The following is a 14,587-nucleotide window of genomic DNA, read 5'->3' on the forward strand; positions in this document are numbered from 1 at the left end:
CCTTGACCCAAAGGAGATCCCAAAGAACATCCTCCGAGGTCCCAAAACCCTCACCAGCAACTGAGAGGTTGGGGTTTAAGACAAACCTGCCCTCCTGTGGCACATTAATTCCAAAATAAAGGATCAGACTGCTAGACGGAGGCAGATGTGCCAGCAAGAGGTTATCTTCCAGGAGCTGGAGGTTTGAGATGGGGATGGAAGCAAAAAATCACCATTTGGGGCTGGTTGGGAAGCAGCTCTGGCTCATACCAATTCCTTGACGTGGTCTTTCCTTTTCCAAAAATAAACTGGAACCGTTTGGAAAGCCCCTGTGCGGGGAGGAGCAGAACTCCCCAGAATAAATAAATACAGAGAGCCCAGCTTGAGCTCATCCAGCTGGTTGTTCCCCACTGCCAAGGGTTGAGAAGGATGAGGATGGAGCTTGAAATGTCTTGGTGGGGGTGAGAGCACATGAGGCCCTTTCCTCAGTTAATGGGATTTTTGGGAAAATGCTGAAATGGCCTCCTTGAGCAGGAGCTACCACGTCTCTCTTGCAGCATGGCTTTCTGCTCTCCCCAAAATAACTCCTGCACTATCAGCTTTTGACTCATTTTAGTCACAAACAGTTTAAGGGGTCAGAAAAAGCCCTTATTTGGGTTTAATTACAGTGCAAAATGGGGAGAAGTTTCACGTTTCTGCTTTTAGGGTTGGGTTTTTAGTGCCCCAGCTGCTCTTGCCGTGCTTTCCCTCCCATTCGTTGGACTGAAGCCCTGGTGAAACGCCGCCGTGGCCTCACTGAGGCTCCCCAAACCATCCCACAAAAGTGGGGATAACGACACGGCAGGCACAGAGCTGGAGCTGCCAGACAAACTCCGTGTTCATAAACATTATTAAGATGCTGAATTAAATATGAATTTTGTTTCAGGCGTAACATCAAAATCACCAAGAGACCCCAATGTGCTTGTGTTGCATAAACGCTCGGCGTGCTCCTTAACACAATTTTTCAGCTCCCTTGGACACAGGCATCGGGACGGGAAGGGATTGAGCAGTTTGGAAAGCAGAGATGCCTCTTCTCTGCTTTTTTTGGGACTGTGCTTGCATTTTTTAGCTGACTGAGTTAGTGCTCTGGGGTGCTGGGGCATTTTCTGCTGGGGAAGCATCACCTCCACACCCACTGGCTCTGCCTTATCAATCTTTCATGTCCTGAAAAACTGTTTGGTGACTGACAGCTGTCAGGACAGGGCTGGGAAAAGCCAGTTGGTTCTTTAATTTACTGGCTTCAGTTCAAAATGAAAAAAAAAAAAAAAATCCGTAAAATGAGTAAAATAATAAAAATCTAAGTTTCTGCCTCAAGTTTTTGGCTGTATTGACCCTGACTGCTGCTCTGTTTCAGCAGGGCTGTTCCCCTGGCTTCCCCCAAAAATAGGGACAAAAATGGGATTCAACCCCATAGCAAAACATAGTGTTTTCTCCCCCAGGAGGGAAAAGAGGGACAGGGAAGGCATTGGGGTTGACCAGCAGCTGCAGCAGGATCTGTGCTAGAATCGAGCAATGGTTTGAAGTTTTAGGGTAGCAGCAACTGTGAGCCTTTGGCAGCGCCCAGGGTGACACCTCGGGGTCCTTCCCAGGCAGGGAACACTCAGGTATCAGCAAGGGGTTTTTCCATGGCTGGCAGGACTCGGCACACGGGGGTGAGACACAGCTTTTCCCTCACTCTTGGGAGGGCAGCTTTCCATTTGCTGTTCTGGTATCATTTTGCACATTACTCACTCCCCACTCCAAAGCCCCCGAGTCCAAGGGGCCATCCCAAACAATCCACAGCCACACACTGATGTTTGTTTGGCTTTTTTTTCCTCAAACCCCCACGTCTGCCCCAGAAAAAGGCAGTTCTCATGGGCACTGTCCCCACAGCATGGCCAAATGTGACATCCCTGTAGAATAAATAAAGCCTGAGTCAGGGATTTCTCCAAGAGTTTTATTAAACCACAGTGAAAAAGGAGCAGGAAGGAACAGTCTCTTGTGGGTAACAGTAACAAACCACGTGGGTTCAGTTCAATGCACTGGATCAGGAGCAGCACCAAGTGCCTGCATCTCAGCTCTCCTGTAAACGAGAGCAGGATTCAGAGGTTCACACACCTTTGCAGGTGCAGAGGTTTGAACCCCCTGGGGAAGAACGGGCTCGTGCTCAGACCAAACTTTGCTTCTGTAGATGAAGCAAAGACTTCACTTGCTTTGCTGGCTCTTTCTGAGCTCAGAAAAACCATCGTGGTCACCTCCAGAACAGTCTTGTGGTCTCTGGTTTATTCCCATGAAATCAGGATTTCCTCTGTGCAGAGATTGCTGTCTCTAGCTGCTGTGGAGCGGCTTGGCATACACAGGTTCCATGAGGTGGTAAATCAGGAGCAGGAACAGGCACCCAAGGAAGACCAGGCTCATCACAGCCAGGAGGATGAAGCGGCCAATGAAGAAGGTGTCCACAATCTGCAGGGAAGAGAAACACAAAGATCCCGGCACATCACAGCCCCCATCTGCTCCAGGAGCCTGGAGGGAGCACACCACGTCCTGGAAAAGAGAACCTCTGGGCTCCCCCAGGTTTCCCTCCTTGCTTTCCATCCCCAGCACGAGCACTCTCTGTGGGATGCACGGTGTGCGACAAATGAGCACAAGAATCCCTGCAAAAAGCTACTGGGAATGTTAATATGGAGCAGCACTGCACTGAGCAGAGGGAAGAGACAGGAGTCAAGGCCTGAAGCCGTTCTCCCCAGCCACAAACCTCCAGCCCTGATTGCCTTTTAGAAGGGAGATAGTGAGAAAAGAAAAAAAACCAAAGCCAAAACAAAAAGCTGTGGTAGCTAGGCAAGACACAAAGAGCAGCCCACAGCGAGGAGGCTGCTTATGAAATCCCCCTCTCTGCTCCCAAGACCCCCAGAGCTCCGCTCAGCCCCGGCTCGGCTTTATCCATCGCATTAGCTCAGCCCTGGTGCTGCTGCAGAGAGTCTCTGGTGAGCGAAGCGCCGGCTCCTTCTGCACGTTTCACTTTTTAATTAGCCAATTAGCAGAGTTTTGGTGCAGAAAGCCCAGGTCATGTATTATTGATAGGCAGGGCAGGTCCAGTCCAATTGAAGATCTGTAAAAAAATAAGCTTTCCAATTCCATTTGCCTCCCAGGCAACAAACATGCGCTGGGCTGCCCTTCATCTCACTCCTAACCTTCACACAAGTGGGTCAGATGTGACACAGAGAGAAGAAAAGAACACTGTAAGTATCTTTTAGTAAGGATTTACACAGAACAAGAACCAGAAGAGCAATAATTAACATGCATTAATAATAGAACAGAGGAAATGGCACCTGAAAGGCCACCAAACTTTGTGTATTCAAAGCCCAAAGAGCTCTGGGAGGGCTCAAGGTGGCAGCTCAGACAACCTGATCCAAAAACTGGGGGAGATCCCTGTGCCTGACAATGCAGGTGGCTTCATGCTCGAGCATGGCAATAACCTACAAGAGAGCTAAAGAGCTGTTATTCGACTTTAACCAGAAAACAGAGCTGGGGGAGAAGTGAAAGGCTGCAGAATTGGAAGGAAAACTATAAGGAAAGGGAATGGCAGAGAGGGAGCAGAGGCTGCTGGAGCTGGGAGTGCAATCCCTGCACAGAGCCCCCGGGGCTGGGAGGAGGGCAGCCGAACCTCATGGGTCTGATGAACAGTGTGTAAATCAGCAATTTAGTCAGAGAAATTAATAGTTACCAGCTCCACGAGCAACACGGCCTCTTCCAGCGGGAGAGGTGCCCGAGAACAGCGGCAGGAGAGCAAAAAGCCAGCACGGGGCAATCTCCCGGGCATCGGGGATGGTGCCGGGGCTACCTCTGAGGTGGAAGTCCATTCCCGGGGCCTCAAGGCATCCTTGCGGCCTATCCCTGGGCTAAAGAACCATTCCCAGGAGGGCTTCTCGATGGCCACTGGGGCCCATCCCTGGATCAATGACCCATCTGGGGCCATTCCCAAGGTAAAGGTCCATCCCCAGGGCCTCAGGGCAGCAGCTGGGGCCATGCGTTGGTCTCCAGGGGCAACCCCTGAGTCCTCAGGGCACCCTGGGAGCCAATCCAGGCCCATCCCCGGGGCCTCGGGGGACACCCGGGCACGGCTCCTCCCGCCCCGGGACCGCCCGGCCGCTCATGCCCAGGCTCACCTCCTCAGCGCCGGCCGGGGCCGGACTCTCGCCCTCCCGGGGGAAGAGCAGCAGCGCGGCCGTGAGCGCGGCGGCTCCGAGCAGCACCGGCACCGCGGCGGCCCTGCGGCGACAGCGGAGAGCGGCGGGGCGAGCTCAGCAGCGGCGGGCCCGGCCCGTCCCTGCGATCACCGAGCCCGATCCCGCCCTGTCCCTGCGATCACCGGGCCCGATCCCGCCCTGTCCCCGCGCTCACCGGGCCCGATCCCGTCCTGTCCCTGCGATCACCGGGCCCGATCCCTCCCTGTCCCCGCGCTCACTGGGCCCGATCCCGCCCTGTCCCCGCGCTCACTGGGCCCGATCCCGCCCTGTCCCCGCGCTCACCGGGCCCGATCCCGCCCTGTCCCCGCGCTCACCGGGCCGGATCCCGTCCTGTCCCCGCGCTCACCGGGCCCGATCCCGCCCTGTCCCCGCGCTCACCGGGCCCGATCCCGCCCTGTCCCCGCGCTCACCGGGCGCGGCCGGCGCGGGCCAGCGCCAGCACGAGCAGCAGCGCCACGGCCCAGAGCAGCAGCAGCGCCAGCACCCCCGGCCCCACGCCCAGCGCGCCCGCCATGCCGCGCCGCGCCGCCGCTTCTGCCTAGCAACCGCGCCGCCCCGGCCAATCAGCGCTGCCCCCGGCGCGCCCCGCACTGTCTATTGGCTGAGAGGCGGGGGCTGGGGGCGTGGCCGCCGCTTTCCCTGCCCCGCCTGGCTCTCGCTCGGGGCTTCCTATTGGCTGAGGGGCGAGGGGTGGGCGGGGCTTTCGCGCGCCGCCGGAGGCGGGGGCGCGCCCGGGGGCCCGAGTGCCCCGTCCCGATGCCCGTCCCGGTCCCGGTCCCGATCTCAGCCCCAGCCCGACTGAAACCCGGCCCTACTGAACCGGTCCCTATTGAACCCCGGCCCTCCTGGCGTCATGGAATCCCCAGGATCCCGCTTCAGCCGCTCCCCGTCCCGCGGCTATGGCCCCCGTCCCAGAGCTCGCAGCTGCTCCCGGTGGAACGGGAATTTCCCTCCCCTCCCTGCTCCCGGTGCACACGGATCGGTGCTTCATTACCAGCCAGCTTCTGCCCACCCCGCTGAACACGCTTTCACCCCAAAACCCTAAAACTGAGTTGTCCACGCCCTCAAATATATTTAGGGCCAAAATCAGGCAGATTTCGTTCATACAGTAACGCTGACCCGGGGACTACAGCAGGGTTTTGGAACAGCCATGCTGGGGGTCTGGGGCAGCCAAGACAAGCTATAGAGCTTTGTCAATGCTATAAGCATCTTCTAATAATCAAGACAAGAGGAATTTCCGTTCCAAATAAATATTTCAGCCTGTTTATAAATCCTGTCTCTTCACCATCACATCTTGCCCATCAGACCCAGGCTGGTGTCGTTTGATGGGCGACTTTATCACAGAGTCCCAGAATTATATAATGGTTTGGGTTGGAAAGGTTGGAAAGACGATCTTGTTCCAGCCCCAGGCACTCCGGGCTCAACTACCTGTAAACCTGAAAAAACTGAAACACTGATCTTTTCCCTCTCAACTGCTTGAAGTCTGCAATACTTTGGCTGCATAAAATGTCACCTGAGTGGTGTTTTCTGTCACTTCTTTCAAGGGGAGGAATAAACCAGCGGTTAATTATTCTGCGCAGCATCAACCTGCCTTTCCCTGTGATGAAATCAGAGTCTCCAGCATGACACCAAATGCTTCAGCAAGCAGAACACAAACTGTCTCCGACACCTGCCTTTGCTTGGCATCGAGTGGCAACCGGCTGCCAACATATTAAAAGCGTATGTTTGATAGCAAACTCCTTCCTGCTCTGCTTCGTGTTGTTAATCCCACCAGGCAGGGTTTTTTCCCCTCTGCAGTCCCTGCCTTGTTGATGTCCATCTCTGCCATTCTTTTCCCAGTCCTTGTCTTCTGTTATTCCCTGTGCTTCCTGCTCCTGCTGGCAGAAATTAAAAATTTGCTCCTGTTGTTTGGGAATCTCCCTTTGCTTTTCTCTATTTTCCCATTTCTTTGTATTTTTGGAACCTGGTAGTTTCTAAAACCCCAAATTTCATTTTTACCAAATGGGAAACCCACAGTTGAGAAACTGGAAGAAGATACCTGGGAAAACCAACCTCACTGGTGTGACATTTCCAAGCACAACCTTCACTAGAGATTTCTTCAACCCATCTGCAACAAAGCTCATCATCCTAAACGCATCCCTCTTCTGCATCTCAGCCTCCTCCCAGCGTCAGAAATGCCTTGCTGCGGATTTGCCTTACGGAGTGCTCCGTCAGCCCATCAGTTGAATGCAAAGATCTGATTTTATTGCCAAAGAATCATTTATTGCTGGCCTAAAATAACTTTTTCCTTCCAGCTTTTACCTGCTGGGATTTGGTCCCATTCATTGCTTGTGTCAGAGTTGTGTTGCACCTGGAAAAAAGAAGTAATGGAAAGTGGCAGAAAGGCAATGCTGGGTATAAAAGGTGGACTAAAAATGTGGGAGACCAGCAAATATTGAGGATTTTTGTGTTGTTTGCATGACTCTGGGAGAAGCTTCACATTTGTGGTGGTTTTTTTCCAGGATAACTGTTGTTGTAGGGACATTTGCTGGTGTCACAGATTCAGGTTTCTCCAAGACTTTTGGTTTGCACCATGTGTCATTTGCATCCAAACCCTTGTGGTGGGGACAGGACACATCAAAGTGATGGCAAATTATGTGGTAATGATTAATTCCAACTCCAATGTGTTTGATAACCATAATATTGGTATCATAAAGCCTTTCCTGGAAAGGCTCTCAAGCAATAACCTGCTTTAAATAAGGAGAAGCAGAGTCATACAGATGCTGTTGGATGCTCATGGCCCAGAAAAGCCACTGCAAAGGATTTATTTGGACACAAGTAACTCAGTGTTCCCCAGTGGATGGGAGCTGCTATCCTGCCAAGGAAAAGGAATGATTTGAAGGATGCTTCATCACTGCGGAGAGTTTTTCCCAAGGAAGAGATCAGGGAATTGTGGCATTTCTTGGCAAAAGCACGACAAAGATCCTGAGGCTGGCATTGGGTGAAAGGGGCTTGGCAGAGAGATGCAATTAGTGCTGAGGCTAATTAAATGCTTGGCGCAGGAGGACAGAGAGGTCACCTTCCTTTGAGATAGGATCATATGGATCAAAGCGCTTTTGTAAGACGCTGCTCAAGGAGCAGCCCCCAGAAACAGGGCGGGTTTGGGTGAAGGTGGCCTCTTTTGGGTTAAAACGTGCAAATCCACCCTGCCCAGCTCATCCTGGTGGCCAAAATAGCCAACACGGTCTAGCATCAAATGAAAATAAATGATCAAACTCTTGGTAGTGGAGTTGGAAGCGCCGAGGGAACTGATTTAAAACTGTTTGCGCAGTCGTGAGACTTCCAGTTTTACGGCTGGAGCTCCCCGATGCTCCAATATTAGAATTAAAAAGAAACAGGCGTTGATGCAAGAAAGAAAATATTCTGCTCCTGATTTAAAGACTAGCGAATTGCTAAATATTTTTATTAGTGGCAAATTTGCAGCTTGCTGGAACTAATTTCACGCCCGGCAGATATGGAGCTTAAGCTGGGAATGGCGTTAAATTACTCTCTTGTAAGGGTGTTTAAGCCTTGTGATGGGGATCTGTTGGATGGTGGGAACCTGTCTGGGGACCCCTTTTTTGGGGGGATTCCTCGTGGGTTGGGAGTCTGGAGATGGTGGTTGGGGAAAAGAGCATCAGTAGAAACGTATCATTTTCATCCTTGGTGTGATAGGAGCCACCTGTCCCCCTCATTTGCATAAATTTGCTTATGGGGGTTTGCTGCAAACCAGCATGGCCATGAGGCCCCAAGATCCTTCAGCACACAAAGATGTTATTTATATTTTAGGCATATTTTTGGCATATTTTGGAGATTATTCAGGATATCCAGCGTTTAGTTGATTTTGTTAATTTTAAAATGTATTTAATCAATTATAAAAATGTACTGAATTGGTTTAGAAAAAAAATTATTTAATTTCTTTTAATTGATTTTTTAATTTAGAATATTCCAGGTTTAGTTGATTTAAGAGATGGGTAAAGGTTGAAACCACTGTATCCCTGAGCGCCGCTTGCTCTCTGGACCCATTTTTTCCATGTTTTCTTTGTCAGCCAGATGTTTTACAGCTTGCCAGTGGTTTTCCAGCCCAAATCCCTTCCTCCTCCTTCTGCAAAGTCTCCAAGTCCACCCAGCTTAATGCTGGGGAAAAACCCATCCCATTTCAGCTTGCCCAGATACAAACTGGGACAGGTGCAGGTGTGGGGTCAGAGGACGTAGAGCTTGAGAAAGCAAAGCGAAGGCGTCAAGAGGATCCAATTACTTCTCTAAAAATACTGCCAGGAGGGTGTCAGTGGTAAACAAGAGCTATTTAAATCCCTCAGTCCACTTTCTGTGATGGGAAAAATGAGGTTAAATAATTCTTCCCAACTTACTGGGAGGACACATGGCTGAGAAGCACTGAGTTGTCCTTTTCTGAAGAGACATCCCCCAAAAAAGAAAGTTAAAATAATAGGAGAGGAGTAATGTCTCCAGTGGGGATAGAGCTCTCTCTCACAGGAACCCACTTCAGATTATCTTTTTCTAGCTGATGGCGGAAATCAATTTTAATCATCCTGACAGGAAATGAGGATGTAAGACTTCAAACAGAATAAATCCTGCAACATTCAAAAAATAATAAAATGGAATATGAAGTCACTTTTCAAATGAAAAAGAAAAAATCCCATCCCAGCAAGTGGAAATGCCTCTAAAAGCTACCAAAGGCCCTGGTTGGTAAGAGGAGAGAAATACTGTGGGACAAGACTGACCTCAGCCAAGAAGCACTTGGAGAAGGCGGATGGAGGAAGACAGGGTGTCTCTGTCATCACACTTTAGGGTTCCTCTTATGGTTCCTATCACTCCCAAGTGGGAGGAAGTTGGTAATTTTTTGGTTTTGGTGACTTGTTATATTAAGTGCAACTTCAGTTCAGTCTAGTTAATCTATAGATTGGTGCAAATAAGGTTTTTGAGACTTGGTTCTCTGAAGCTCAAGGAACTGCAGCGATTTCCCTAAAAAGCCTACAAAAAGAAAGTTCCTGTAGTTGTCTCCTGGGGATGTTGTAATATCATCATGCCCACATGGGATGACATATCCCCATGGAGTCAACACGGGTTGATATCGTGGCAAAATCTGTTCCAACCAAGGAGAGGAAGGAGGAGAGCAACTACCTGAGAAGCTTAAATGTGGCTGTAGAGACCTCCATGAGTGCTGCAAGGGATGGAGAAGAGGGAAAGCTAAAGGAAGGAGGAAAAGAATCCATGGAAAATGAGTTTAAGAAGACTGAGGGGAAAAAGAGAGACAAGAACAGGGTCTGGGGAGATGGTAAAAATTAAAATTCGCTTTTATAATGCCATTCTCAAAGGCTCTAAAGCCCAGAGTCAAATGTTTTTCCAAGAAACTTCAATTTCCCATACATTTCCCCCAAAAGTGCTATTTCCCACCAATCTTATCTTTAAAGAGTATCTATTTGGGTCCTCCTTGCATCATCACTTTGGAAACCTTGTGCCTTTACCTGTGTCAACCTCTTCTTCCTTCCACCCCAAGAGCTTCCAGGTGAGGAACCAAGGAGCCATTGAGAATGGAACCCACAACGCTTCATTTTAAGTGGCTCATCACCATTAGTTCTTCGTAATGGCATTAATCACCGGCCACTCATTAGACTTTAATGTGCCCATAACACGTTCATCCGCCGTAATTCCATCGCAGTTGAGCAGTCAATAATGTCTCAAAACTGGGAAGGGCTGAGCGATGGCAGCATCTGCCCACAGTGGGATGTTGGGTGTCTGGAAGCAACCAACAACTGCTGAAACGGCCCAAATTTACTGCTGAGATCCCCAGGACTTTCAGGCAGGTGGGGTTTTTTTTGGCAATCAAGCCTGTTTGCAGTTTCCATTCAGGTTTTATTCCTGGCTCCTTGCAACACCTTTGTTCTCGCCCTTTTTTATTTGACATATATCGATTTTTTTCCCCGCTGTTTCCCAGGCGGCAGCTTGGAAACGATGCGGGTTTTTTTGTTGCTGTTTGTTAAAAAAAATTTAATTTCCTTCCCTATTTGTGTGTGACGGTAGGGAAATTAGTCATGATGGGACCCGGCTGGGCCTAGATCGAAGCATCGTGTGGCTCCTGGGAGTTCACTCCAAAAGTTGCCGTGTTACCCTTAAGCTCACCTCTCCCCGAATCCTGAGCCCATGGGATGTGTTTTTTATATCTCCAAATTAAATTCTGGATTTTCACACACCTCAGGGTTGTCCGTAAAAAGGATGTTCCTGCGTCTCTGACCATCACGGTGTTCAATCAACTCATGGCTTCATCCCACCACCTGTGGGCAACCGAAGCTTGGAGACCACCCTCCTCTCAGGGGCTTCCCTGGGCTGCAGCAACCTCTCAGGTGTTTCTCCTCATTTCCAAACTAATTTTTAAATTGCTGGAGGATGGCAAAAAAGAGAAAAAAGGAGATGAATCCTTCCTGCTGCATTATGACTTTGTGGTCATTCCAAAACCCCACACCCTGTGTTCTGCTAGGGCACCACTTCATTTCAGCCCAGGGGTTTTAGTCTCAGATCTCAGGAGCTTTCCATCCCAAAGGATGGATAAAACGCATTTTGTTTTCCTTTGCCTGCGGAGAAGATAATTATGGAGTGCTTTGGTTTTCTCAGCTCCACTGGCAACTCCCTGAGACAACTCTGGCAGCCAAGGATATGAATCACTGAGATGGTATTTAAGATCCTTCAGGTAACCTGTACAAGAAAAAAAATTAAAAGGTGGCTAATCAAATGGCTTTGAGGGCTGTAAAAAAGCAGAATTCAATCCCTGAGAACTTTCCAAGATGTAATTTCAGAAGACATCAAAGATGACACAAACCTAAGGAAGTAAAACTACTCAAAATTCAAAGTTTATAGTCCATCTGTCTCTTTGCTTCAGGGAGCTGGTATTAAATTTATTGCTAAATAAAACAAATAAGCCTAGGAAAAGTCAGCGTTGAAATCTGCATACTCGTAAGAGAATTAGCAGAGCTCTCTTGTTATGATGGCTGCTTCTCAATTTGCATCTTTAAAGAGTTGTGACCATCTCTCCGCTTCTCTCTCCACCAGCTCCTCGGAAGCCAGGCTGGTGCCGGCGGCTGGCGCTGGCATAGCTTGGTGAGGGTGAAGGTTGAACTCCCATCGTGGGCTGAACCGGAAAGAGGATGGGCAGTGAGTGCCAAAGCCCAGCCAAGGTGAAGAAACATCTCAGGTGGAATCAAAATGTTAAAAGGGCAGGATTCAACATCTCCATGTCGCGTTTGTCGGCTGTCTGGTATCCAACTACTGCAGATATCCAAGGGAAACATAAATTGGAGGGGGGCTCAGCCCATTAACCAGCCCTGGTTTTGTTTTTACAGTATTTGTACAAGGTGTAGTTTAACAATTATTTATAATTTTTGTTTCCCCCCATGGGTATCCCTCCAGCCCATCTCTGCTTTAATCAGCTGATATTGCCTCTGGAAAACAGACTCCAAAGCTTGTCCAGGTGCTGGAGGTAAGTCACTTTAAACATCCAGAACCTTCTTTTTTTTTTTTATTTATTTATCCCTGGAAATGCTTGGGAAAGGATCAGTCAGTCAGATGCTTTCAGTAACTTTGCACAGGAGAGCCTGAAGGAGCAGCAAAAACCAGCCGCAGACTTATTATGCCTTGAAATTAAACATTTAAGAGGAGTAAGTTGGCAGCAGGGATTTTCTAATCAAAATATATATAACCTGCCATTTATCCATCATTTGCCCTCTGGAAGGACCCCAAAATGCTTTCTGGCTCAACAAGCCAGCATTAACCCCCACTCAGCCTGTGTGGGGAGGGGAGAAATCCCATTTTTTAGATGCTTTCCCACTCAATCCCAGCTCCATGGTGGAGGCATCAACTGGGAAAAATCCTTTGTTTTGGCTTTAGCTTTCTTTATTATCAATCCATCAGTGTCTCACAAGAAATAAACTGAATCTTATTTAATCTTGCATAGGAAAACCTCTGGGAGTATAGAGCCATCCTGGCATTGATCACTTATTCTTAATATATCCTCCTTGTCCCTGTGGATTATTGATAAACCCCTTAATTATATTCTCCCATGTATTTATCTATTAGTTCTTGTGAAATTACATGCTGGTATGTGTGTCTGAGATTGTTTAAAATGCACGGTGGCTTCAAAAATGACGTTGTTGTCTTGGTGTTGCAAATCTTTTGGGGTTGGCTCTCTTATTATTCCCAGGAAAATCATGTGCACAGGTAAAAAGAGGAGTTGTCCTGTATGTGAAGTACCAAAGATGGAGGGAAATCAAGATATAGAAATCTTCCATGAGCTAGATAGTTAAAATTAGGGGAATCCTTTAATTTCATCCCACGTTTGATACAAGCATTGTGGGGTTTGGACAGACAATTGGATGGTCCCTATGTTGCTTCTAAGGCTTCTCACTTCTTGAATCTCATTACTGGAGAGGGTTTGGAAAGGTGTAGGAAAATATTAATGTCCTTAAATATCTCCTAAAAACCCAACAAAAATTTTAATGAATGATTTGAGTTATGCATCATCACCAGATCCAAGTGTAGCGCCCGAGCCAGAGGGGCTGGAGGGTACCACTGCCTGAGCTGGGACACTTTGGAGAAACACCCTACCTGAAACAAGTCCTAAATTGTCCTTAGGGATTCCTTTTTAGCATCTTTTAACTCCTGAGGGGGTTGGACACCCTCCCTGTAAGCAATTTGGGAGGGACATTGTACCCCTCCAACCTGCTGCAGTGCTTAAGCTGGGCTCAGCTGCAAGGCCGTGTCCCAAAACCCGGTCTTGTTTTCAATATCTATCATCGAATAATTTGCTTGGTTTTGCTCTTATGCATCTTGCCGAGAATCCCGTCACAGTTTTCTCAGAGAAATCCGACACGAGCAATAATACAATCTTGGAAAGAGAATTGAATTATTTATGGAGGATCAGTCAAATGATGGAGACTAAACCTCTATATTTTATGTAATTTGTTTTCTCCTGAAGCCTGTTATGTAAAAATGTAAATATTGCTGGGTATGTATGTCGCTGCTCTTGCCAAATGTTTAATATTTTATCAAGCCTGCTCTGAGTACTCGTCTCTTTTGGAAAGGCCCCATCCACGTCCTCTGGAATAAGTGCCAGTGAGTTTGTGGCAACTATATATTTACAACACTGACTTCACACGGGCAAAAAAATCTCCCTGAGGTGCGCAAGCTCCAGTCTGGGGCATGGAAATGGCATGACCCCCAGAATCTGGGGGAATTTTAAGTGGAGGGGGTTTAATTTCAGGGAGGTTTTCCAGCAATCTGGATTGGGATAGGGATGGAAAAAGGTGTATGGAGGAGGGTTTCCTGGTTTTGGGGTTTGGACATCCCTTCCAGCTGCAGTCACCGTAGGGTATTCCGGGGTGGGAAGAAGTGAGTTGGTACCGAACTCTTCTCAGTAGGGGTGCAGCCAAGCACCCCCGCTCCTGGAGATCTGGAGGGATGAGACCTGACCAAAAAAATCACTCAGTAATGACCTGTCACAGCAGAAAGATGCTTTATTCTGGGGAAAAGAACTGTGAGATTGAGTGCGGGAGAGTTTTAATTTATCACCAAGCAAATTCCAACAAGGTCCCATGGCTGGTTGATGAAGTGGCCAATCCAACTGGGAAATGTATTTTTTTAACCAGGGATGATAATTAACCTCTGGAAAAACTCTCCAGGGAAGAAGCAGCTTTTGCCTTTGTGAAGGAAAAATCTGGGCCTGGACATTTCCCTTGGCATTTAAAAGTGAGGCTCCAAAACCAGTGGAGGAATTGCTTCGGCGATTGGTAACAAATTGGGGAAGGTAAATGAGGGATGCTCAAGGAGTGAATGTGGGATATTCAAGGATCAAATGTGAGATTCTTGAGGAATGAACTTGGGATGCTCGAGGAGTGAATGTGAGGAGCTTGTTGCTGCTGGCTCCAGAAGAAATATCCCTGCACCGCGAGAACCCTAAAATTTTGAGCACTTGAGTATTTTTGGCAATGATGTAGCTTAAAATACGCCCCACACGTGCCTGCTCTTTTACATCCCTGTTTTCCAAGATGAGATGTGAGAAAGATGAGATGCCAAGTGTGGATGATCCAGTGGTCCTTTGATATCACGATGATGGGTTTTCCATCTGCCTCCCCTTCTCTCTTCCTTTCCAATTCTCCAGTTTCTGCAAAACCCGAAATATTTTCTGTCTGGCATCCCCTGCTGGTTGAAACAACCGGCGACAGCTTTATGGCTCCTCATCTTTGCTCGCTTCTGTGGAATAGTAATAAGGGAGGGGAAAAATGTCCCGTCAGCTGATTTACAAGGCAAGAAATTCC

At 48.4% G+C, this 14,587-nt stretch overlaps 1 protein-coding gene across 1 annotated transcript; it reads right to left on the reverse strand.

Annotated features, from left to right (window-relative positions):
* Window positions 1–1,975: 1,975 nt before the first annotated feature.
* TMEM218 (transmembrane protein 218) lies at window positions 1,976–4,761 on the reverse strand. The gene is made up of 3 exons (XM_082296929.1): window positions 4,655–4,761; window positions 4,164–4,266; window positions 1,976–2,460 (listed from the first exon to the last, which is right to left on the reverse strand). Exons 1-3 carry the CDS (start codon window positions 4,756–4,758, stop codon window positions 2,326–2,328), a joined length of 342 nt encoding a protein of 113 aa, XP_082153055.1. The 5' UTR covers window positions 4,759–4,761; the 3' UTR covers window positions 1,976–2,325.
* Window positions 4,762–14,587: the final 9,826 nt, after the last annotated feature.

Source organism: Coloeus monedula, assembly GCF_965178545.1.
Source record: "Coloeus monedula genome assembly, chromosome: 25".
Taxonomy (NCBI): domain Eukaryota; kingdom Metazoa; phylum Chordata; class Aves; order Passeriformes; family Corvidae; genus Coloeus; species Coloeus monedula.

Excerpts from the sequence above, each read along its gene's own strand:
- TMEM218 (XM_082296929.1), bottom strand. The coding sequence starts at position 4,758 with ATGGCGGGCGCGCTGGGCGTGGGGCCGGGGGTGCTGGCGCTGCTGCTG. Across the intron at positions 4,267-4,654 it reads GCCCGCGCCGGCCGCGCCCG|GGCCGCCGCGGTGCCGGTGC; the intron begins GTGAGCGCGGGG and ends CTGTCGCCGCAG. Across the intron at positions 2,461-4,163 it reads CCCCGGCCGGCGCTGAGGAG|ATTGTGGACACCTTCTTCAT; the intron begins GTGAGCCTGGGC and ends TCTTCCCTGCAG.